We start from the raw sequence: 23,600 nt of genomic DNA, 5'->3' as shown, positions 1-23,600 counted from the left end.
ATCAGACTCACAAAGGGATCCGTAACACACAAAAAAAGGTTAAGAATCTCTACTCCATTCAATGGGTTTCTTTTTTAAAAATTAAGTACTAAACATTATTTATTTATAGTTTTGGGTTCCAATTTTTATCCCTCTTTCCCTCCCTCCCCTCCCCCCTCCCTGGGGCACTAAGCAATCAGATATAGGTTATACATGTATGATTATGTAAAACATTACCATATTAGTCATTTTGTACAAGAAAACTTGAATAAAAGAAAAAAAATGAACGTGAAAAATAGCACGCTTCAGTCAATATCAGTTCTTTCTTTGGAGGTGGATAGTATATTTCATCAATAGCCCTTTGGGATTGTCTTAGATCATTGTCTGTCTCTGTGCGCAACGTTTTCTTGGTTCTGCTCATTTCACTATACAGCGATTCCTACAAATCTTCCTAGGAGTTTCTGAAATCATCCCGCTTGTCATTTCTTATAGCACAATAACATTCCATCACCACCATATAACCACAGCTTGTTTAGCCATTCCCCAATTGATGGGCATTCCTTTGATTTCCAATTCTTAGCCACCACAAAGAGCTGCTATAAATGTTTTTGTATAAATAGGTCTCTCTCTCTCTTTCTGGAGATATCTTTGGGATATAAACCTAGCAGTGGTATTGCTGGATCAAAGGGTTTGCACAGTTCTATATCCTTTTGGGCATAGTTCCAAATTGCTCTCCAGAACGAATGGATCTTTTCACAACTCCACCAACAATGGATTAGCATCGTGGTTTCTTTCTGTAGCATTACTAGGAAGATTTTCCTATCTGCAACTGGCCTTCAAGTGGCCTTCAAGTGGCTCTCTGTTCTAAAATGTCAACCACATCTTACCATTACACTTCATTTAAACCATTATAGTGTCACTTCTTGTGAATTCTGAATGTGGTAAAAAGTTTTAACAGTCAGTTAGATAATGGAGAGACGCCAGTTTTGGGGTTTTTTTAGGACCACCCTTTTGGGGAGGAGACCAACAGCATTGTCTGCTGAGCACTCGACTTCTGACTTCCGGGGTGCGAGCTTAAAAGGCAAGGAGAGAATGGAAGTGGGAGCTTTTTCCTGCTCCGCTGGTCTCCTGGCTGCGCTGCACAGACAGACGCGGACTGGAGTTTGACTCGGCCTGGCTCTCGGTTAACAGCACGTGCTTGACTCGGTCTCTCTCCCCAAAAGTGGCCTTGGGTTTTGGTGAGTTTTATACAGAATATAGACTAAGCCTAGACTTAAGACGATTTGTATTGTATTTCTACTTTCCTATCCTTCTAATCAACATCACCTTGTGACTACCATACAATAAAGGCTCTATCTAGAAAACCAGAAGCTTCTTCCATTTACTAGTCTGGGAGATAAATTAAGGGAAAGGTTAAGTAGGGGAGATTTATGATCTAATATCCAATTTTAATCTCACAGTAGGGAGTTTTAGTTTAATAGATAATAACTTAACTATTAGATAACCAAGGTGCAGGAACATGGAACAATCATCAGCTGCAAGGAGATTCAAGATTGGATTTCTGTTTGTGGATCCTATTCCTTTTTATTTTTTTCTGTCTGCTTTGAGGTATGGCATAGATATGCTAGCTTTGGAATAAGGGCAGATATAATTTTGATCAAAGGCAGAAATCCCACCTTAAATAAATTTACCTCTTTGAGAAGCCCTCAGTTTCAGCATGGAAAAAAGACATTATGAATAGTCAGTTTGCTATAGCAGTTAATCATGAAGGTTAACCAAGATATAGCCAACATACTTTTTGGGGGGGAGTGGGGGGCTGGGGAGGGGGTGGGGCAATAAGGGTTAAGTGACTTGCCCAGGGTCACACAGCTAGTGAGTGTCAAGTATCTGAGGCCGTATTTGAACTCAGTTCCTCCTGAATCCAGGGCCGGTGCTTTATCCACTGCACCACCTAGCTACCCTTGCCAACATAGTTTTGACAAAGTCAGTCAGGAGACTTAAGAAAAGTATGGAGGTAAGGACTGTTTTGAAACGCCCATTATGGAAGAAAAAGTGAAAGGGCTAGAGCAACCAGTCCTCTATTCTCCATCTGATTATGGAGAACAAAGGAAATGACATGGTAAGAATAGCAGCTACAAAACATTCCCTCTCAGCTTGGGGTGCACTCTCCCATAGCTACCTGTGTGAAAACACAAAGAGAATAAGCAAGGAGAGAGGGAGTACATAGGGAACTTGAGGCTAAGGTGAATAAGGGCTCTTGGCCAATATAATCCGAATGCTCTTTCTCACGGTCTGGTATTCTCATGCTGCTTTCCCTGGGTGCAACATCTCCGATGGGTATGATGTTCCTCAGGCCTACTTGAGCTCAGCTCGATTCTTCAACTAGACTCTCTTCTGGACTGCCAGAGTGTTCGCCAGAGCTGTCTCCTGCCTTGACTGCCAAGGCCTTGCTCCTTGCTGAGCAGTCTCCTACCAGGTAGGTATCTCTGTGGCAAGCTGCCATGGCTGACTGAAGGAGAAAGGAGAAGACAGACATTCTGCTCAAGTCTGGATTCTTCTTCTGAAGCAGAGACTTTTTTCAACTCACTTCCGGAGCTCACATTCCTCAGAGCTGTTGCCCCCTAGATAGTGTGTCTTGCTTTTAAAGGGCTATTAGAGGTGTGGCTGAGCCTTTTGCCAAACTATAGCTAGAAGCCCAATAATTCTATCAAGTTTGACTGGAGAACTTCTTCATACTTCATAAAGAGGGAACATGGTATATATACTTCTTTCTACTAAGTTAAGACCTTAACATGTCATTATCTCTTTTTCCTCTCCCTTGCATTCTATAATTTCATCAGCTGGGTTGGGAGGAAAATCAATTGATCAAGGGTGTCCTAATCATCCCCCTTGGCCCTGCCCCTTACAAATGGAACATCTGATTGAAACAGAAAACAAAGTAGAAAAGGGACTGAAGGGAAATCCTAACCTGTGTAAGAAGGTTGGAGAATAGAAGAACGTGATTCAAATGAATAAGAGAAAAAAGGCATTTTAACTTAAAGCATTTAGACTATTAGATAATAGCCATGAAACTTTTCCTAAAGGAAGAGTCTGTTAGGTAGTACAATTGAGAGAGGGCCTGAAGTCAGGAACACCTGAGTTCATCTGAGGTACCACTTCACATCTATCAGATTGGTTAATAGGACAACAAAGAAAAATAATAAATGTTGGAGAAGCTGTGGAAAAATGGAAACACTAATGCATTGTTGGTGGAGCTGTGAACTGATCCAATCATTCTGGAGAACAATTTGGAACTATGCCCAAAGATGTGCATACCCTTTGACTATTAGGTCTTTTTCCCAAAGAGATCATAAAAAAGGGAAAAGGACCCACAAGTACAAAAATATTTATAGCTGCTCTTTTTGTGGTGGCAAGGAATTGGAAATTAAGGGGATGCCCATCATTTGGGGAATGGCTGAACAAGTTGTGGTATATGAATGTAATGGAATACTATTGTGCTGTAAGAACCGATGAACAGGCAGATTTTAGAGAAACCTGGAAGGACTTACATGAACTGATGCTGAGTGAGATGAGCAGAACCAAGAGAACATTTTACACAGTATCAATCAATAACACTGTGTGTTGATCAACTGTGATAGATTTGACTCTTCTCAGCAATACAATGGTCCAAGATAGTTTCAAAGGACTCATGATGGAAAATGCTCTCCAAATCCAGAAAAAAAAATGCAGATTGAACCATGCTATTTCTACTTTTTTTGGTTTTCTTTTTTGAGGTTTTTTCCTTTTGTTCTGAATTAATGCAGAAATATATTTAATGTGACTGTACATATATAACCTACATAGGATGGGATTGCTTGCTGTCTTGGGGGGGAGGAGGGAGGACGAAAAATTTGGAACTAGAAATCTTACAAAAACAAATGTCAAAAACTATCTACATATAACTAAAAAATAAAAAAAAATACTTTTATGATTTAAAAAAAAGGTGACTTGAATTCAAATCTGGCCTCAGACACTTAGCTGTGATCCTGGGCAAGTCACTTAACCTCTGCCTTCTTTGGTTTTTTCATCTGTGAAATGGGGATAATAATAGCACGTGCTTCCCAGGATTGTCGTGAGGATAAAATGGCATAATATTTGTAGAGTGCTTTGTAAACCTTAAAGTGCTATATAAATATGTGCTATTATCATCATCATTATTAAATAGGATAAATTGGAGACAAGGAAGGAAATTTGACCACAAAGGTAACACTGAGACATGGTGGGACAGAAATGCAACAAGTGCTTGGAGGATGTGCCTTATTTAGAAGGAACAGCACAGACACAAGGTATGGTGGAGGAGAAGCATTGCATAATATGAGCACGCGCGTACACACACAGACACACAGACACACAGATACACAGACACACACACACACATTTGTGAGGAAATCCAGGAACCAAGGGGAATAACATGATGGAAAGCATTTTTTGGTGGACATAAACTGAAGGAGAGACAAAAGGAATATAGTGATAGTGACCAGAGTATTATATAGACTCCTTGGACAAGGGGAAAAATTAGACAAGGAGTCAGGGTGGGGCAATGAGGGTTAAGTGAATTGCCCAGGGTCACACAGCTAGTAAGCACCAAGTGTCTGAGGCCAGATTTGAACTCAGGTCTTCCTGAATCCAGGGCTGGTACTTTATCCACTGTGCCACCTAGCTGCCCCCCAGACCATTAATCTTGTTTTGTTTTTTTTTTTTTTGTTTTTTCAGGGCAATGAGGATTAAGTGACTTGCCCAGGGTCACACAGCTAGTTAAGTGTCAAGTGTCTGAATCTGGATTTGAACTCAGGTCCTCCTGAATCCAGGGCCAGTGCTTTATCCACTGCCCCACCAAGTTGCCCCCGACCATTAATCTTAATGATGAGTGACTTTAACTATCTGGGCATTTGTTGGCACTCTCTCTATGCCATAAGCAGAGATGTTTATTAAATTATTTACTGCCTTAATAACAACTTTGAAAGACCAGGGAGGTAGCAAGGAAGACCTAGTTACTAAACTAGCAATGATGGGAACTTTGGGGACAGGTGAACATTCCATCATAGTTCATGGTAGGGGAGAGGAAAATCACATGTAGTCTAACATATACTCTATTTGGGGAAAGTATATATCAAAGTGTTTAGAAAATATTAATATCTGATGGCCTGATCCAAAAGGGATGGAAAGTTTTCCAGATTTAAATTTAAATTTTGAAAATTCAAGCAAAAATTATTTTCATGTTTAAAAGGATCAATGTGTCTGTACCCTTGTCCAATTCAGATTTAAAAGACGTTTATAGACTATAGAAAATAACTGAGAAGTAATACAAATTAGTAACCATCGTCCCAAAAGAACAGTTTCAGGGCCATTAAAACTCAAAATCATCTGAAGCTGGCAATGAATGCTAGGGACAAGAAAAGGGGGGGGGCGGTAATTTAATTACACTGAAGATAAGAGGAAAACCAAAGAAGAGATAAGAGGATGGGGTGACCACAAATGGTGGGGAAAGGTGGAAATGCTCCTGTTTTGCTTCTGTTTTATCTTCCATGGAAAATGATCCAGGCCTGGAAGAACAGAACAGAATTAATAGAACAGAGTAATGGGAAGCTGAAACCAAAGATAAGTGATTACATAGTAAAAGAGCATCTAACTGACCTCAGGAACATAGCTTCGGAGCTGGAAGGTTATAAGTGATGTAACTGAGGCCCACAAAAGCTAGGTTGTAAGCAGACTCATAATATCCCCCCACTTAGTTGTAGACATGTATGAATGAAATATGTTTCATTAGTAATGTGTAAAGTCTATGAAAAGCAGACATGGTATCTTCTCTAAACTTTCTATCTTCCCCAGGACCTAACTCAGTGGTACACTGGCACCAAGAAAAGATATACAGTGTTTGATGATGAATTGAATGGCATGGTAGAAGCTTCATCTGTGGCTAGAGATGAAAAGAAATGAGAGCAATTTGGTAAGGGAGAACAAAAGGAAGGAAGACAAAGAAAAAAGTAATGAAGAACAACTGGAAACAAAGAAGGCTTGGTTGCACTGGTGATCCTGGGTCTCTGGTACCTTAGCATTTGTTTGATAACTCCGTATGTCCAGTTTCACAGTTTCATAAGATTTAAAACTAGAAAGGGTTTTAGTAGCCATCTAATGTGATTTTCTCAATTTAAAGATGAAGAAATTGAGAGTCTAGGAATAAGTGACTTGTCTAATTGTGGTTGTTCAATCGTTTCAGTCACACCTGACTCTTCGTGACCCCATTTGGGGTTTTCCTGGCAAAGATACTGGAGGGGTTTGCTATTTCCTTCTCCAGTTCATTTGACACATGAGGAAACTGAGGCAAACAAGGTTAAGAAGTCACTTAAATGTCTGAGGCAGGATTTAAATTCATGAAAATGAGTCTTTCTGATTCCAGGTCCAGTGTTCTATCCACTGCACTGCCCAGCTGCTCTACTTGTCTAATACACAAAGGTAATAACTGGCAGAGCCAAGATTTGAACCCACATCCTCTGATTCTGCCTCTAGTATATTTTCCTAGCAGAGAAAATCATGCATAGTAGGATTCTATACCTTCTAACATCCTCCTGAAATGATAATGAATGAAAAAGTGTTTAAGTGATTACTATACAGAATGCTCTAGATATAAATACAAAATAGCCTCCGCTCTCAAGAAGCTCATATTCCAAGAGGTGATAACATACACAGGAGGTTTCAGCCCCTTGTCCAACAATAATGCATTTCCTCTAATGTCAATTCCATGGATAAAACCATATTCATTTCTGATGTTTATGATGGGGGGTTGACGCATGCCCAAACCACATAAATGGTGTTACTTAAATGAAAAATGGTGAGGGAGCTGCTTCTGGGAGGCAGGAGACCTGGCATGTGTCAACATTGTGCACTGGCCTACCTCATGGTCCAGAGGGCTTTTCCTGCATTTACATCTGAGGGTGAAGGTCTCCTTCACTCATAACAGGTGGTACCATGTGGCAAGTGGAAGAAAGGCTAAGGGCCATTTCCTTCCCCATGTGGGTGCCATGTGGCCCCAAGAAACAGGCTTAGGGCTTTGTTCTTTTTACATGTGTCCTTTTCTGTTCTAAGTGCAGGGAATGGAGTCTTCAACTCGGGAGCTCAAACCATGAGGATCCAAGACATGGGGGTCTAAATAACTAGAGCAGGCATTGCAGCCTGAAGGAGCAAAGATCCAGAAGGCTAGCCCAATGGAGTTCCGGATTTGAATTTGGTGGGACTAATGCTATATAGAAATTGAGTTAAGCTGAGAGTCTAATCCCTCTTCCCTTCCAGAGACTTGAGGTGGTATTGGGGGGTGGGGGTGGTGGTGAGGGAAATCATACCCCCGAGGTGCTGGGGGAAATATTTGCCTTTTCTTCTTAGTATTCAATCAAATATCCTTTGTAAAAATTAATCCAATGTAAAGGGGATGCTAGTCCCTGAGGCCCTAAAACTGGGGGAACACAATAGGAAGGGACTCCAGTGAACTGCAGAGGAAAGACTCCAACTCCTTCAGGATACCAGAGAATGCTTGGAGGAGGGGATGTGGGAGGGGCAGAGAATATAACCGACCTGGCCCTTAGAGAGTGAGGCCAAAGAACTTATGTTATCTGTTGAACTATTTGATGGTGCCAAGGACTTTGGTGGCAAGAACTCTCTTTTCTAGGTCTTCAGTAGCTTTGGCTGCTGAGGAGGCTTTGCACCTGAATGAATTTACCAGTTCATATCTTCACAAGAGTTGCCCCCACTGATGACATCTGAAGTATAATGACTGGGATGGAATGGGGTGGGGAGGGAAGGCAGGAAGGCAGGAAGGTCAGTGGTCTGGGCATGGTGCTGCTATACCTGAGGCTCTTGGACTTAAGGTTCTGGTCTATCTCCATGGGGGTCTGAAGGGAGGAGATGTTGGAACAGATGGAGGCTGTGGTTCAACTTGCTTGGGACATGTGCTTCCTATCTGTCCCTAAGGGTGCCTTGCTGCATCAGCTACGCTACCTTGTTTACCTAGTGAGTAGCCATTGGTGGGGGGGTTTTCCCCTGAATTATGGCTGTCAGGGGTGGGTTGGAAATAGAGTGAGTGGTCAGGGGTTGCTGCATTCGTAGGCTATCTCCATCCAGGTCTGAGGGTATGTGGTGTTGAGGTGGTGGCTGTAGTTTGACTTACCTGGAAGAATGCAAATAAGAAAAATGTGAAAGGAGTTAGAAGGAGTATCAACAAGCTTGTAAATCATGTGAATGAGTTCTCTGGATTTAAAGGTTTAAAGGAAGAAAGAAGGGTTGGATAAAACTCATTCTTTTGCTTAATGTAAGGAATTAATTGTGATTTGGGGTTTTCATAACCCTATCTTTGCTTCATTATGGTCAGACTAAAAAAACCGTAAGCTTGAAAAGCCTAAGAGAAGATGGGTATGTACTTTGGTAGATAACTGAACAAACGAGAGGGACTCTGACCACAGGGAACATTTATTGAAACTAAGTAACTAAGCCTCCCCTAAAAACTCCCCCATGCCCACATGGGCCTGGCCAGATTATAATGGACACAGCCCATGTGGGTGTGCTGAGCCAATCGGAGACTCAGCATGACTAAGAATGGCCCCTTCCTGTGGGAGAGACAGTTGTTAGAGGCAGTTAGAGGAAGAGGGGAAGGGGAGTTGTTCTGAGGAGAGTTTTTTGAAACAGGCAAGGAAGGTAGACAGTTAAGAGGAGCTGTTGGTGTTTGACCTTTGGACCAAAACAGAAGAGACTACAAGCTAATTCTCCTCAGAGCTACAGATTTCAGTGGTGGTGAGTTTGTGTTTTTGAGGCAAAGCTAGCTCTTTGGAGCTGGCTGGGCTGGAGGCAGGTTCGAGGTACCTGGGGCTTTTTACCCCAGAGATTTATACATGGTTCCTAGCTCTATTAACCTCATTTGTATTTTAAATTTGTTCTCATTAATAAACCTGTTTTGTGTTTTTGAAAGAGGCTGTTAATTTTTTCCTTACCCCAGTATTAACGTGTCGCCTAATTAACTCTTCCAATACTAAATTTGGTGCTTACATTAAGAAAGTAAAACCTAAAAGGTCAATGGCATTTTGCGTCTTCTATGTAATTAATAAAATACTAGGTGAGGTTTGTGACCACAATTAGAAAATCAGTAAGCACACAGATAGAGCCATAAACTCAAACTGGGGAAATAGTAACACCACTATAACTTTTTAAAAGCACTTACCCTTTAAACCCACGATAGAAACACGCCACATTTGCTTCAGTTATGGTCCAATTTTTTTTACATATGAATGCTGTAGCATTCCCAAGTTTTACTTCAACAAGTCCCTCCGACTCTGTATTTCCATATTTCAAATAAAGATCAAATTGGCCTAAAATAGAAACCATCAGTTAGCAATGCTAAAGCATTCCCCTCCACTGAGTCACCACCAAGTCTACTTGCTGGGGTGAGAGAGATGAGGAATTCCTCCCGTGCTCTCAGCAAGGCTGATATTCCTCTGGGCTGCTGCATCAGACCTGACTTCTATGGCCATTGCTTCTGGGACTAGCGTTGTCAGTGGTGTCTCAGAAGTTCTCCTGCTCTCCTGATTGCCTGGGTAGTCCCCTTTCACCCGAGATCAGGAAAGAAGAATTCCAACAGGCTCAGAGACACCGTACACTATGGGCACATGGCTGCTGGGCAAAGGAGCTGTCCCAGGGCTTCTCCCCCACCCAGAAGACCACAGGTTTTTGCAGTTTTTCCTCCTCACTTGAAAGCCTGCAGGGAAGAGACCTAGAGACAGCCTTCTGTAACCTTTTTTTATGTCTTCAGTTACAACTCTAGAGCCAACAAAAATATTTTTCCACACTGTAAGCAACCAGAAAACTGTCAGGTGATGCCTATAAATGCTTTTGGGGGAGGTCCCCCTATTATATATGCATAGAAGCAGGCCCACCAAGATTCCACATAGGTTGGAACTAGGCAGCACACATAAAGTGTGCCCCAAGGACTTGTACCTTATTCATTACATATGAGATATTTGGGCCTTTAATCTACTGAGATACACATACATTATATAAATGCAACTCTGAAATATTCTTTGTAGAAACAAAGCAAGACTTAAGTAGCTAGAAAACTATTCAATGTTTGTGGCTGGGTTATGCCAATAAAATAAAAATGGCAATGTTACCTAAATCAATCTATTGAATTAGTGTTATATCAATCAATTACCAGGGAATTACTCACAGAACTTGATACAATAACAACAAAATTCATTTGAAGGAACAAAAGGTAAAAAAAAAATTAATTAAAGAATAAAAAAGGAGCTCTAGCATTATTGGATTTCAAACTACAATATCATAAAATATTAACCATGAGAAATGTTTGGTATTGTTTTTATTTATTTATTTTTATTTTTGAGGGGCAATGAGGGTTAAGCCCAGGGTCACAAAGCTAGTAAGTGTCAAGTGTCTGAGGGTGGATTTGAACTCAGGTCCTTCTGAATCCAAGTATGGTGCTTTATTCACTGCATCACTTAGCTGCCCCCAGTATTGTTTTTAAAAATTGGTAAGTAGATAATTGGACAAACCTAGAAGCAAATAACCACAATGGATCACTATTTGATAAACTCAGTAAGACAAACTACTGTGGGAATGATTCTCTATTTTACAAGAACTGCTGGGAATACTGAAAAACAATTTGGCAGAAAATTAGTTTATATTTATTTTTCATATAATATATACTACATTAGTACATACCACACAAAAAATTAGAGGAGAATGGAAGATCCCTTTCACTGTCATGTTTATTAAGAGAATTCACAATCTGACAGGGAATAGAGAGGAGAAAATAGACAAAACTGACAATTTCACTCATATAAAATAAAAAAGTTTGTGTGAACAAAATCAATGCTTCTGGAATAATAAGAAACTAACAGTTGAGGAAAAACCATGGCTTCAAGTATCTTTGACAAGAGTCTCACTTCTAAGATACAGAGAATCAACACAACTTTATAAGAATAAGAGGCATTCTCCAAAAGAAAAGTGATTAAAGGATGTAAAGAAATAGTTTTTTACATAATGAATGCAACCTATCAACATACATATAGAAAAATGCTTCAAATCACTTATAATAAATTAAATGCAAATTAAGATAACTTTGAGGTATCACCTTGCATGTAATGAATGGGCAAAGAAGATAGAGCACAGGCAAATTAATATACTGTATTTGGAATGATATAATAAAAGTTCCTAAATACTTCACACTCCTTGATCCAGAAATCCTATCACTGTACATATCTATAGAAAGAAATGTCTAATATATATACACACGCACACACACATATATATGTATATATATATATATATATGGGAGCAATTTTGATACTAGTTAAAAAGAAAGAAACAAAATGGAAACACAGTAGGTAATCACTGATTGTGAAATGCCTGAAAAAATAATGTAATATGATTGTAATAGAATATCATTGCACGTAATGGAATATTATTAAGACAACTATGAAGAGTTCAGAGGAACAGGAAGACTTGTATGAACTCACAGAATGAAGAAAACAGAAGCAGGAATACAATATACATACAATGACATGAAAGAAAACAACATTACAAGACTTAAGGATTCTGATCATGACTTCAGAAGATTGATAATGAAGCATGCCTTCCACTTCATGGCAGAGAAGTAAAGGAAAGAATGTAAATTTATATTGCTTGACTACACTTATTTGTTACAAGGTTGTATATGGTGGTGGAGGGGATAAATAGTGATAATGATAAGAAAAAGAAAGAAAAGCACATCACTGAAACATTTAAAAATACACAGAAGTTCAGAAGAGGATATAGAGAAGCAAGACAGTATTGGTACTATCATGTTAAATTTGACAAACACTTTAAAAAACAGCAGAGAAACGTAAGGGGAAATGAGTCTGCCGAAAGTTTAGCCTGAGATTTAGCTAAGCTAGATTATCCCAAGGGCATTTATAGGAAAAACTGTCAAGACAACAATAAAGAGATGAAAAATGGAACAGAGCCTATTATAATTATTTGCACTGTTGATGACAATAGAATCACAACACTTAGACTCTAATTGAGGCCTAGCATAAGAGGATAAAGATGAGAAAAACAGATGGGGCAGGCAAAACATACGGAGAAGAAAAATTCTGAAAGCATCAATGGTTAGAGTTTCAAATAGGATCTAAATTACCCAGTAGAATATAAGCTGTTCCCATCATTTGGGGAATGACTGAACAAATTATGGTGTATAAGAATATCATGGAATATTGTTGTAGTCTAATGAATGATAAAAAAGATGATTGAAAGAAACCTGGGAAGATTTGTATGAACTGATGCAAAGTAAAGTGAGCATAACGAAGATCACTTTTCCAATGACTGCAATATTGTAAAGGAAAACAAGGACTAATGTATGATCAATCATAGCTGTGGAAGACATATGAAAAAGCATGCCTCCCTTTTCTTATTCAAGAGGTGATGGACTGGGGTTGAAAAGGAGACTTATGTTTAAAGACATGATGATTATTAGAACAAACTTATTTTGCTTGACTATAATTTTATTACAAGGAGAGTTTGTATGGGGGTAGTAATTGGAGGGAGGCAAGTACAGAGTTAGTGGTAATAATGGAAAAAATGGAAAGAGGAAATAAAAGAGTTAATGAACATTTTTTTAAATTACCAAGGAGATCAGAATGGGGTTGAAAGTGGGCACTGAGACAGGCAGAACAATGTTAAATAATACCACCTTGATAAATTAAGTGAGCATTAAATTAAAAAGATGGAGAGGATTCATATTTTCATGTACAAAGCCTTTGTCCTCTTTTTAAGGAATTTTTCATTGTTCATGATTTTCTAGTTCATAACAAAATCTTTTCAAACATGTAAGCTTCTACCTGTGTGACCTGGGACAAGTCACTTAACATCTTTAGGCCTTTATTTCCTCATCTGTAAAATGAAGGTCTTGGATTAGATGGACTCTGAGGTATTTTCCCCTCTAGATTTGTGATTCTGTGATCCTTTAGGGCAGAGACTGTTTTTGTCTTTGTACCCTCAGCACTTAAAGAATAGTAGGTGTTAGGGCAGCTAGGTGGCGCAGTGGATAGAGCACTGGCCCTGGAGTCAGGAGGACCTGAGTTCAAATCTGGCCTCAGACACTTAACACTTACTAGCTATGTGACCCTGGGCAGACACTTAACCCCAACTGCCTCACTGAAAAAAAAAAAAATAGTAGGTGCTTAAAAATTGCTTGTTGAGGTGAACTGATATTCGCAAGAAAGAACAAGGCCTAAACCAAGTATTAGGGCATAAAAGACTTATAAACAGGCAGAAATATTAAAAACAACCTTTTCTGACCTCAATGCAATAAAAATTATAATCAACAAAGGGCCTCAGAAGAAAGGATTCAAACTAAGACACTAAATAATTTAATACTAAAGATTTGGTAGGGTGAATAATAAATCACAGAAACAACAGATCATTTCAACAATTTTTAAATGACAATATACTACAAAACACAATTCATCAAAATGTTTTCATATGGGCTAAAAAAGCAGAAAAGTTCATCAATGGTACAAATTAGGTTTATAATAACCAGAAGCAAATGAACATAGCGCCACAGTGCTCACTCACTACGGCCAAGGATTCCAACTACAGGAATAGGGGCTGACTCTTTGACAAAGTCTGCTAGGAAAGCTGGAAATCAGGCTGGTAAAAATGTAAACAAACATGTCCCATGACAAAGATAATTTTAATTAGATCCCTATTTTGCTCCAATCAGTAATAATAAGTTTACCATGATCCCATGGGGTAAATGATCATTAGTGTTATATTTATCTAGCAATATATATCTAGTAATAGTAATATACATTTGGTTGGTCTAGTTACCTAGTATTGATATAGTAATTGCATATATCAATACATATTTTACATCTACTATATTTAGAGATAATTACATAAGATAGACTGTTTCTTATAAAGGACCCCAAACTTTAAATTACAAGCTATAAGTTCACTGGTCAATAACCTGTTATAAAGCTCATTGGTTGCTATAAAGCTCACTTGCCTAACCACAAGAATGCTGACTAGTAGACCCCCACTCTTTTGGGTGATGAGTGCATGACCAGACCCAGAGTGTATGGGATGTCATACCATAGATATGAAAATTCCCCCAACTCAATGTTGTACTTCTGGACCACCCTCTCTTACCCAATATGAGGAGGGGCCCATCTTATGACCATTTAGCTGAGATGACCCTTGCCTTGCCCATCTTGTGCCCACTCATGCTGATGCATCATTTCTGGCTCTGCTGGAGGATCAAAATCAAGGTTTATCAACCAACCAGAGCCTCTATTTTACTTTGCCTCTTCTGTGTCTCTAGGTATCAAGCACTAAAAACTAAGGCCCTGGAGTAAGGGAGCATATCAGATCATGAAGAAGATTTGAGGTCCACTTCATTAGAGGGGGTCATGGACCCTTTAATAAAATGTTATTGGCTTGGAGCTCTGCCTCAGTGGTTCTTCTTGCAGATTACAATATTGTAGTATACACAAGTGTATACTACAATAACCTTCAAACTGACACAAGATATAAAAGTTTATGATATAAACAAATTAGAGGCTGAGAGGCTAGGGTCCAGAATGCAATTTGCATATCCTGGAACTGATGGAAACTTTCTACTGGGTTTCCCCAAAGCCACAATGGCATGGACAGAGCTGACCAATCAGCTTGAAGGACGGCCCCTTCCAGGGGAGGGAGACAGGAAGTAGGAAGGGAGGTTGGCTCTCTAATCTGGCCTGTTTTGTTCTGGAACCTCGGGTTGGTAGCTGAGAGAGGAGTCCGGTCTGAACGCTAGGGAAGATAGGCTTCTTTTTCTGAACTCCACATGTTCTATCATTACTAACCTATAATGTATAACCTATAATAAAAGCTTAATGCCAAAAATTGGTGCTGACATTTATATCTAGTTCTCCCCCCACACTGGGGGTAGAGAAAAGGTGACCACACATTAGATTTTAAACATCACAGAACTCGGCACACAGCTTTGAGCTAAGGACATTTTATGTGCTCTTTATGAGCCTTCTTCTTTCCCTCCACTTATGGTTCATACCCTAATAATCAGCATGCCTAGTCCCTTATCCCAGGGAAAGGGAGGAGTCCCAGCAGATCATTATTCTCTTGAATACAGGAGCTTTCCTACCTTGACCATGGCAAGTTCCATTCGTTAAAAACTTTGTTTTTGGATAAATGCATTCGTGACTCTTTAGCTGACAGTAATTATTATAGGTTTTTCCAGTAGTTGCACACACCAACATAACAGCCTTTGGACACTGGTAAGGAAGTTTGCAAATACAACTTCCATCAATACATTTTTCCCACGGGTGGCAGAAGACTTTTTCACAAGATTGATGTGTGTATTTTTCTTTTAAGCATTTTTCATCTAGAAGATCCTCTTGAACTAGAGAATGCAGAGTCTACAAAACACAGATAGGCATTAAGTTGATGTCAGAAAGAAGAAAAAGGAAACAAGGTCTTTAGTACAGATGAGATCTGTGATTCTAAAACCAACATAAAGTTCTTTAAATTGGAGTCTTGGGGCAGCTAGGTGGCACAGTGGATAAAGCACTGGCCCTGAATCCAGGAGGACCTGAGTCAGGTTCAAATCTGGCCTCAGACACTTGACACTTACTAGATGTGTGACCCTGGGCAAATCACTTAACCCCAACTGCTTCACCAAAAAAAAAAAAAAAAAAAAATTGGAGTCTTGAGGCCTTAGCTGCTATGCTCAGAACCAGTAAAGCATATTTAACACAAAAAATTTAAAGCAACAAATTTAAGGCATTTTAAGTATTTTTAAAATAAATTTCTAGGCTAATTTGTGCAACACTTTCAATGCTCCTATAGCGAAGTAAAAAGAGAGCTGGCCTTCTTTCATGAAGACCTGGATTTAAAGTCTTGCCTCTGACACATACTGGTCATGTCATCAGGGGAAAGTCATTTAGCCTCTCAGTGACCCCAGGCAATTCTTTAAGACTATAAATTAGAGCAGATCTGCAACCACAGAAGACTTTGCTACACTGGGCATCCCCTACACTTAGCTCTAGACACCATTCCCCACACACCCCCCAAAAAAGAAGAAATAAAATTTGGGGCTTCTCTGGTAAATACCTGGAAATTAATCCTGTTTCCTAGAACACAAGCTAGGTCCCTTTGGCTTGAAATCTATGAACCTGACATGAAGGGAGAAATACATTTCTAGAATTCTTAAATTTGAAGATGTCCTTACAGGAAAGAAGAATAATATAATTGAAATGTTTTCCTATTGTTTAATTTTATTAAAAAATTACCTCTTCTGTCTTGTCTCTGTCCTGTCCTCAATACACAAGCCATTGCAGCTCTGCCAGTCAAATTGGCTTATTTGTCTTTAGATTTCTCAACTGACCATTTGCCCTTGCACTGATTTCTCCATATTTACTAATTTCTGGGTGCCTTCCCAGAATGTTAACTAGGAATTGCTTTATCTAAGGCAAAAACTCTTAGGGGAGGAGGGTGATGGAAGTGGTAAAGACAGTTTGATCTTGGAAGGACTAGCATGGGGAGAGGGTGTGGCTCATACCCAAGAGAGTCAGACCTCTTGAGTGGTTGGTGGAGGCTGGGCCCAAGGAAAAGAGTCATCCTGGGATGACGGAAATTCAAGGGAGTAAGATCATGCGGTACCATTATTAAGCACCTACTGTGTACCGGGCATTCTGCTGATGCTGGGGATACAAAGACAAAAGTGGAATAGTTCCAGCCCTCAAAGAGCTTACATTTCACTAAGGAATATAATATGTACACATAAAAGGAAATACAAGACATATATATGTAGCACCTGTCTTGAGAACACCTCTGTGGAGATGGGAGACCCGAGCAGATGCTATCACAAATTGGTGACCTATTTGGATCTCAATTTTTGAAAGTGTGTTTAATTTTGGGAGAGAGGAGCTGGAAGTAAGTCATTAGCAGGCTGGTGAAATTATGGGCTACCACTTGGGAACTGGGCATTTCCAGTCATTTGTTAAAGAGGGATTGACTCAACATTAGTATCTCAATTTAACTGGAAGACAACTTTTTCTTCCTTTAGAGGAGTGAGTTCAGGAGAAGCTGATTTGGCCTCTGTAGCCAGAACTGAGATTGCGGCTTCTCCCTAGACAAATGAAATGTTCATTATCCTTTCATGGCTATCATTTTATGCACCCCTTCTTATAAAAGAAAATCTGATGGCTCCTGAAGGTGAAACAAAATATAATAAACTCTAGTCTAAACTTATTTATGTAATTCTGGTACTGGTTATATAACCAGTTTGCCAAAATAGGCTGAAATCAGATTGTGAACAGCTTTACAATTGCCAAAAGGAGAGATATGTGTTTTATCCTAGAGGCCATGACATGGTCAGAATTTTGATTAAGGATAAGGAGACTGTAATTTCACTGGTATAGGGAAGTCCAGGTGAGAAAACGTACTCTATCAATGCACGGTATTAATTTCTTTGCAATTTATAATCCTAAAGTTGCTGAGAATACTGAAAGGCTAAAATTATTCCTCCAAGGTCACTCAACCACTATGTATCAGAGGTAAGAACTGAACTAAGTTCTCTCTGGTGTCAAGAGCAGCTATCTACTTGTGCTTTAGGCATATCAATTTAGAAGCTGCATGTGCAGGGAGCATGCCTTAAATTCTGTGATCTGTAATGCCTAAAACATAATAGACAATTAGTATGTGACCATCAAATCAATTAAATAATTAATGAAAATGAATAATAATTGATGTGCATAATCTCTAAATTTGCATCTATATAATTTGTCTTAATTTTCTAATATGAGCTATAAACATAGTCATTGTAATTTATATTTAAGTCCTTTAAAATATTTTGATGATCCTTATATCCCTAAAGCACACTAAAATTTAATGACTAAAATGAATAATAATGATAAACCATATTGATTTAGGCCAGTATAGTTTACAATATTATTTTTTAAAATACATATTAAAAATCTGCTTCTAGGCTTTTGAATTATCTAATATTTAAACTAAAGTATTGTTAGTTGAGCATTCTAAAATCAAAAGACTTGTTGCTAGTATTAAAAATATTTGGCATATATTTTAAAAGAAAACATTTTCAGAAAGAATAAAGTACTTACTTTACAAAAACTTAAGCCAACACAGAAAAGTAAGAGGAGATAATGAACTAGTTTCATGTTGTTGAGTAGAATGGTCTTTGTGCTCAGGATTCTTTTCCACCTTGAATCTTCTCTGAGTTTTTAATTTTTAACCTTTAGAAAAATATTTAAAAAAGAGAAAAACTTATACAAGAGCTGTGTACTTTTGAACTCTCAAAGTTTGGTTGCTATCTGATGAGCTTTACCGTAAATGAAACCAAAAAAAGGCTCCCAGGTAAACAGTAAGGTTGGTAACCAATAGGAACGGCACTTCCTACAAAAGCAGGTTTTTTCTCTTAGAGAACAATATTTCAATGCCTAATGAAGAGAAAGTTAAAATTAAATTTAAGCCAGTTTTTCTTTCATGCATCCACCTGGATGCATTTCCTACTTTCACGCTTATCTTTTCATGATTTGCCTGATAATATGAAATTAATAATAGTTTTCATGAGCAAAAGGACCCAGAGAAGCAAGTCAAGTAGGCTCATTATATTAAAGAATATATAAAATAATATCTCATTAAAAATTTTATCATTGGTTGCATACTTTAAGTCTTGGCAAGACTCACCAGACTTTGCATTCTACTGGCATAGTTTTTCAGAAACCAGGGTTATTTAGCTCTGCTCTGCCATGAGCAAATGAGTAGGTTATTTCTACATGGTGAAGCAATAATATTACAAACCTGTAGCTCTTGATAGTTACAAGTACTTTATAGACGTTATCTCATTTGATCCTCATGACAACCCAGATAGAAGTTACAGGGAGAGAGATAATCTAACTGTTAAGAAACCAGTTCCCTGGGGCAGCTAGGTGGCGCAGTAGATAGAGCACTGGCCTTGGATTCAGGAGGACCTGAGTTCAAATCTGGCCTCAGACACTTAATACTTACTAGCTGTGTGACCCTGGGCAAGTCACTTAACCCCTAACCAAAAAACAAAAACCAAACAGAAGCCAGTTCCCCACAAAATTAAAAACCAGAGTAAAACAGAGTTATCTGGGTAGACCAGTATCCATTTTATTTCTCCTCATCAAGATGGCATGCAATGCATGGGGAAATCTTAACCGAGACCCCCACCATTTCTCAAGGAAGGGGATATTTAAACAGCCAGGTCCGTTCTAGGGGGTGTAGTTAAGATTTATGGCCTTGGTTTGTTCCTGGTAAGAGATTTGTCTATACAGTCAGGAACCAGCCACTAGTGCTGATAATAACAAACACTTGGGTTCCTCAACCCAATCTGACAGCTCAAGCCCCAAGCAAAGACAAAGGCAAGGGGAGAGTCTCTGTAGATAAGCTGATATGAACTAGAGAGGCTTCAGCCGGGGTCATCAATGGATTGTTGGTCTATTCTCATTCAGTACTCTGGTTACCTGGACAACTGGGGGATTCAAGCAAATTAGGGTATCTTTAGGGTATTACCAATGTAATAAAGAACTTTCTGAATAGAACTGTCCAAAAATGGAATGGGATGTCCTGTAAGGTAGTGATTTTCACACCACCTTAGGTGTCTGCAAAGCATATTGTAGACAGGTTTCATGTTTTATGAAGGGAGTCCCTTCCAGCTTAAGAATTCTGGTATACTAAAGTCAGAAGGAACCAAAATTCAAGTCTCTTAACTCTTAACCACAAGAGTAGAGATGAATGAGGGCAGAGTTCAGGTAATTAGGTTTCTAAAAATCTATCATTGCTTTAATTTTAAAATTTAATTTATAACAGTATGTAAAACTTCTATACTTATAAATCTCCAGATCTATATCTTATATCTCCATCTCTTGTTCATTTATCATCTACCACTATCATCTATTATCCATCCATCCATCTCTTTACCTCTATCAACTATCTCTAGCTATCCTATCATTTGTTTCTAACTCTTTTTTAATAGAATTTTATTTTCCAAAATAGATGTAAAAACAAATTTTAACATCAATTTTTAAAAACTTTGTGTTCCAACTTCTCTTCCTCCCTCCATTCCCACCGCCCCCCCCCAAGAACTCAAGCAATTCAAAATAAGTTATGCCTGAGCAGTCATGGAAAACATTCCCACATTAGCTAGGTTGTGAGAGAAAACAGTCAAAAACCCCCCAAAACTTCAGATTTTGTCAAAGAGGAAAAAAATTTTTTAAAAATGTGTTTCCATCTATTTTCTGATACCATCAGTTCTTTCTCTGTAGAGGGGTTACAATTTTCATAAGTCCTTCAGGGTTATATTGGATCATTGCCTTGCTGAAAATAACCACATACTTCCCAGCAGATCATCTTACACTATTGCTGTTATTTTGTAGAGAGTACATTTCACTCTGCTTCAGTTCATGTAGGTCTTTCCAGGTTTTTCTGATAGTATCCTGTTCATCATAACCTGTATATAGTACCTTAAACTTGACAGAGAATTTTCTTCATAATAGCCCAGCAAAGTAGGTACCATGTGTTTTGCCATTATAATCAATAATCATAACTATTTCCCTCAATCCTATTCCATTCCCATGATATTTACTCTATTTTCTATCTTTTAACGTATTCCTCCTCGAAAGTGTTTTACTTCTGATTGACCCCTCTCCCACTCTGCACTCCCTTTTTTCACCCTTCCTTCCTTATCCCCTTCCCCTCCTACTTTCCTATACGGTTAAATAGATTATTCCTCCCAATTAGATGTGAATGTTATTCCCTCCATGAGCCCACTCTGATGAGATGAAGGTCTTTTGTTTCTAACTCTTGATCACCTTGCATGGTCATTTATCAATCTATCCATCTCTGTCTTTCTACCTCTATCTACTTATATTTATTTCTTAATGCCATGTATCTGTTTCTATATATCCATCCATCATCTACCTAGCTATATCTGACTTTTAATGCATATATTAAAAGAGATGAAGTGTAGACACAATATTAGTCATTGGAAAATTTAAAAATGATTATTTTCTACTATCCTACCTTGGTGTAGTGCTGGTATTCACTGTATTTAAATTCAAATCTCTCTTATATCAGTCTTCCGCTTCCTGAGTATCCTTTGCTATCCTTTTTTTCTTAGTATTTTATTTTATTTTATCATTTCCAATTACTTGTAAACATAGTTTTCAACATTTTTTTTCTTTTTTCTTGCAGGGCAAGGAGGGTTAAGTGACTTGCCCAGGGTCCCACAACCAGTAAGTGTCAGATATCTGAGGCTGGATTTGAACTCAGGTCCTCCTGAATCCAGGGCCGGTGCTTTATCTACTGGGCCACCTAGCTGCCCCATAACATTCATTTTTGTAAGACTTTGAGTTCCAAATTTTTCTCCCACCCTCCCTTCCCTCACCCCTCCTGAAGCCAGCAAGCAATCTGACGCAGGTCATTACATTCATGTGAAACATATTTCCACATTTGTCAAGTTGTGAGAGAAGAATCAGAACAAAAGGGGGGAAAACACAAGAAAGAAGAAACAACTAAAAAACAACACCATAAGTGAAAATAGTGTGCTTCAATCTGATTCAGATTTCATAGTTTGTTTTTTTTTTTCTGGATGTACAGAGCATTTTCCATCATGAGTATTTTGGCATTGTCTTGGATCACTGTATTGCTGAGAACTAAGCATATCACAGTTGATCATCACACAATATTGTTGATATTGTGTACAATGTTCTTTTGGTTCTGCTCATTTCACTCAGCATCAATTCATATAAATATTTCCAGGTTTTTCCTGAAATCTGCCTGCTCATCGTTTCTTACAGCACAATAGTATTACGTTAATTATTATACGTTAATATACCATAACTTGTTTAGCCACCCCCCAATTAATGGGCATCCCCCGAATTTCCAATTCTTTGCCACCACAAAAAGAGCAGCTATAACTATTTTTGTACATGTAGGTCCTTTCCTCTTTTTTACGATCTCTTTGGGATATAGACCTAGTAGTGGTATTGCTGGGTCAAAGGGTATGCACAGTTTTATAGCCTTTTGGGCCTGGTTCCAAATTAATTGTTCTCCAGAATGGTTGGATCAGTTCACAGTTCCACCAACAGTGCATTAATGTTCCAATTTTTCCACATCTTTTCCAACATTTATCATTTTCCTTTTTTTGTCATATTAGCCAATTGGATAGGTGTCCTCAAACTACTTTTAATTTGCATTTCTCTAATCATTAATGATTGAGACCATTTTATCAAATGGCCATAGCTTTAATTTCTTCATCTAAAAAGTGCCTGTTCATATCCTTTGACCATTTCTCAATTGGAGAATGACTCGTATTCTTATAAATTTGATTCAGTTATCTATATAATTTAGAAATGAGGCCTTTATCAGAAACACTGGCTGTAAAAATTGTTTCCCATTTGCTATCCTTTTTATCAGTGTTGAATATGTTCAATGTAACTCAAAAAACAAAGGCCTTTGGACTTTCCCCTCTTCCTTCCATTTTCTTTCCCTACCTCTAATCAGTTGCCACTGGCACCTTTCTTTCCATTTACAAAGTTACCATCCTCATCCAGGCCCTCACTTTCTCTTACTCAAAGCTGAAGCTAAAAATTAGCTAACTGATTTGCCTGGATCTACTTTCTTCCCCCTCCAATCCATCCTTCACACCACTCCTGGAATACGCTAATGCACAGGTTTGACCATATCATGTCTATAGTGACCTCTACTGGTTTCTTTATTAAGGCATTCCATTCAAGTGTATGGAGTCCCCTCATCCTTCTCTCAGAGCAGATGCAGCTATTCTCTTCCTGCGCCAGGGGACAGAGTGGAAAATTTCCTGATTCTGGCTAGGTATGACTCCTTGCTGGGTCAAATCCTCATGATCAGTTGCTGAGCTGATGACACACAAAATAGAAGAGGTAGTGACCAACAAGCAGAGCTTCTGGCTCCCACCTTATAGGCAACAAGATATGAATGCAGCCCTGAGTGAAAGAGAGCCTTCTCTATCCTGTCATAATGGAATTGGGGGCTCTTGGTCTCCATGTGGAGTGCAGATTCAAACTCAGCCAGGTTTGTACTAGCATCCCAGCTGCCTCTGCCTCCCATTGGGGTTTCTTTCCTTTGAGATCAACCTTGTGAGTATCAAAAAATCCTGGAAATGCTTTGGAGAAGCAACAGTGGCTACCAGAGCACTCTTGGGGTGCAGCAGCAGCGAAAGCAGACTGGTGGCAAGGAAAGGGATGTCAACAAGAGAAACAGAGGTCAATGGAAAGATCCTGCTTAGTATTTCATCAGTCTTTGTGTTCAGAGGAGGTGAAACGGCTAATTACCCACTCTGAGCATTTGCCTGCTACCTGATAGGATTCTGTTCTAAAATCATCCCATAATCCTGTATCCTTTGATGTGTGGGGAAAACTAACTATTCCATTAATTCATGCTTGTACACTGGGTTGCCTTTATTTGACCTCCCCCAACCTTTATGGGGAAACTCTAAACACTGGATCCATGTCTTTCTCTGTTATTAG

At 38.8% G+C, this 23,600-nt stretch overlaps 1 protein-coding gene across 1 annotated transcript in view; it reads right to left on the bottom strand.

Moving 5' to 3' along the window:
• Nucleotides 1-23,600, bottom strand: part of CFI (complement factor I) — a 58,042-nt gene that overhangs the window by 25,126 nt on the left and 9,316 nt on the right. The window contains exons 2-4 of the mRNA XM_043969767.1: nt 18,174-18,305; nt 15,194-15,467; nt 9,221-9,368 (exon numbers count right to left, since the gene is read on the bottom strand). Coding sequence (XP_043825702.1) covers nt 9,221-9,368; nt 15,194-15,467; nt 18,174-18,230 — 479 coding nt within the window. The 5' untranslated portion in view covers nt 18,231-18,305. The remainder of the gene's footprint in view (nt 1-9,220; nt 9,369-15,193; nt 15,468-18,173; nt 18,306-23,600) is intronic.

This window comes from Dromiciops gliroides, chromosome 6 (genome assembly GCF_019393635.1).
Source record: "Dromiciops gliroides isolate mDroGli1 chromosome 6, mDroGli1.pri, whole genome shotgun sequence".
Classification (NCBI taxonomy): domain Eukaryota; kingdom Metazoa; phylum Chordata; class Mammalia; order Microbiotheria; family Microbiotheriidae; genus Dromiciops; species Dromiciops gliroides.
The sequence above is the reverse complement of the archived record's forward strand: the minus strand, read 5'-3'. Positions and strand labels throughout refer to the sequence as shown.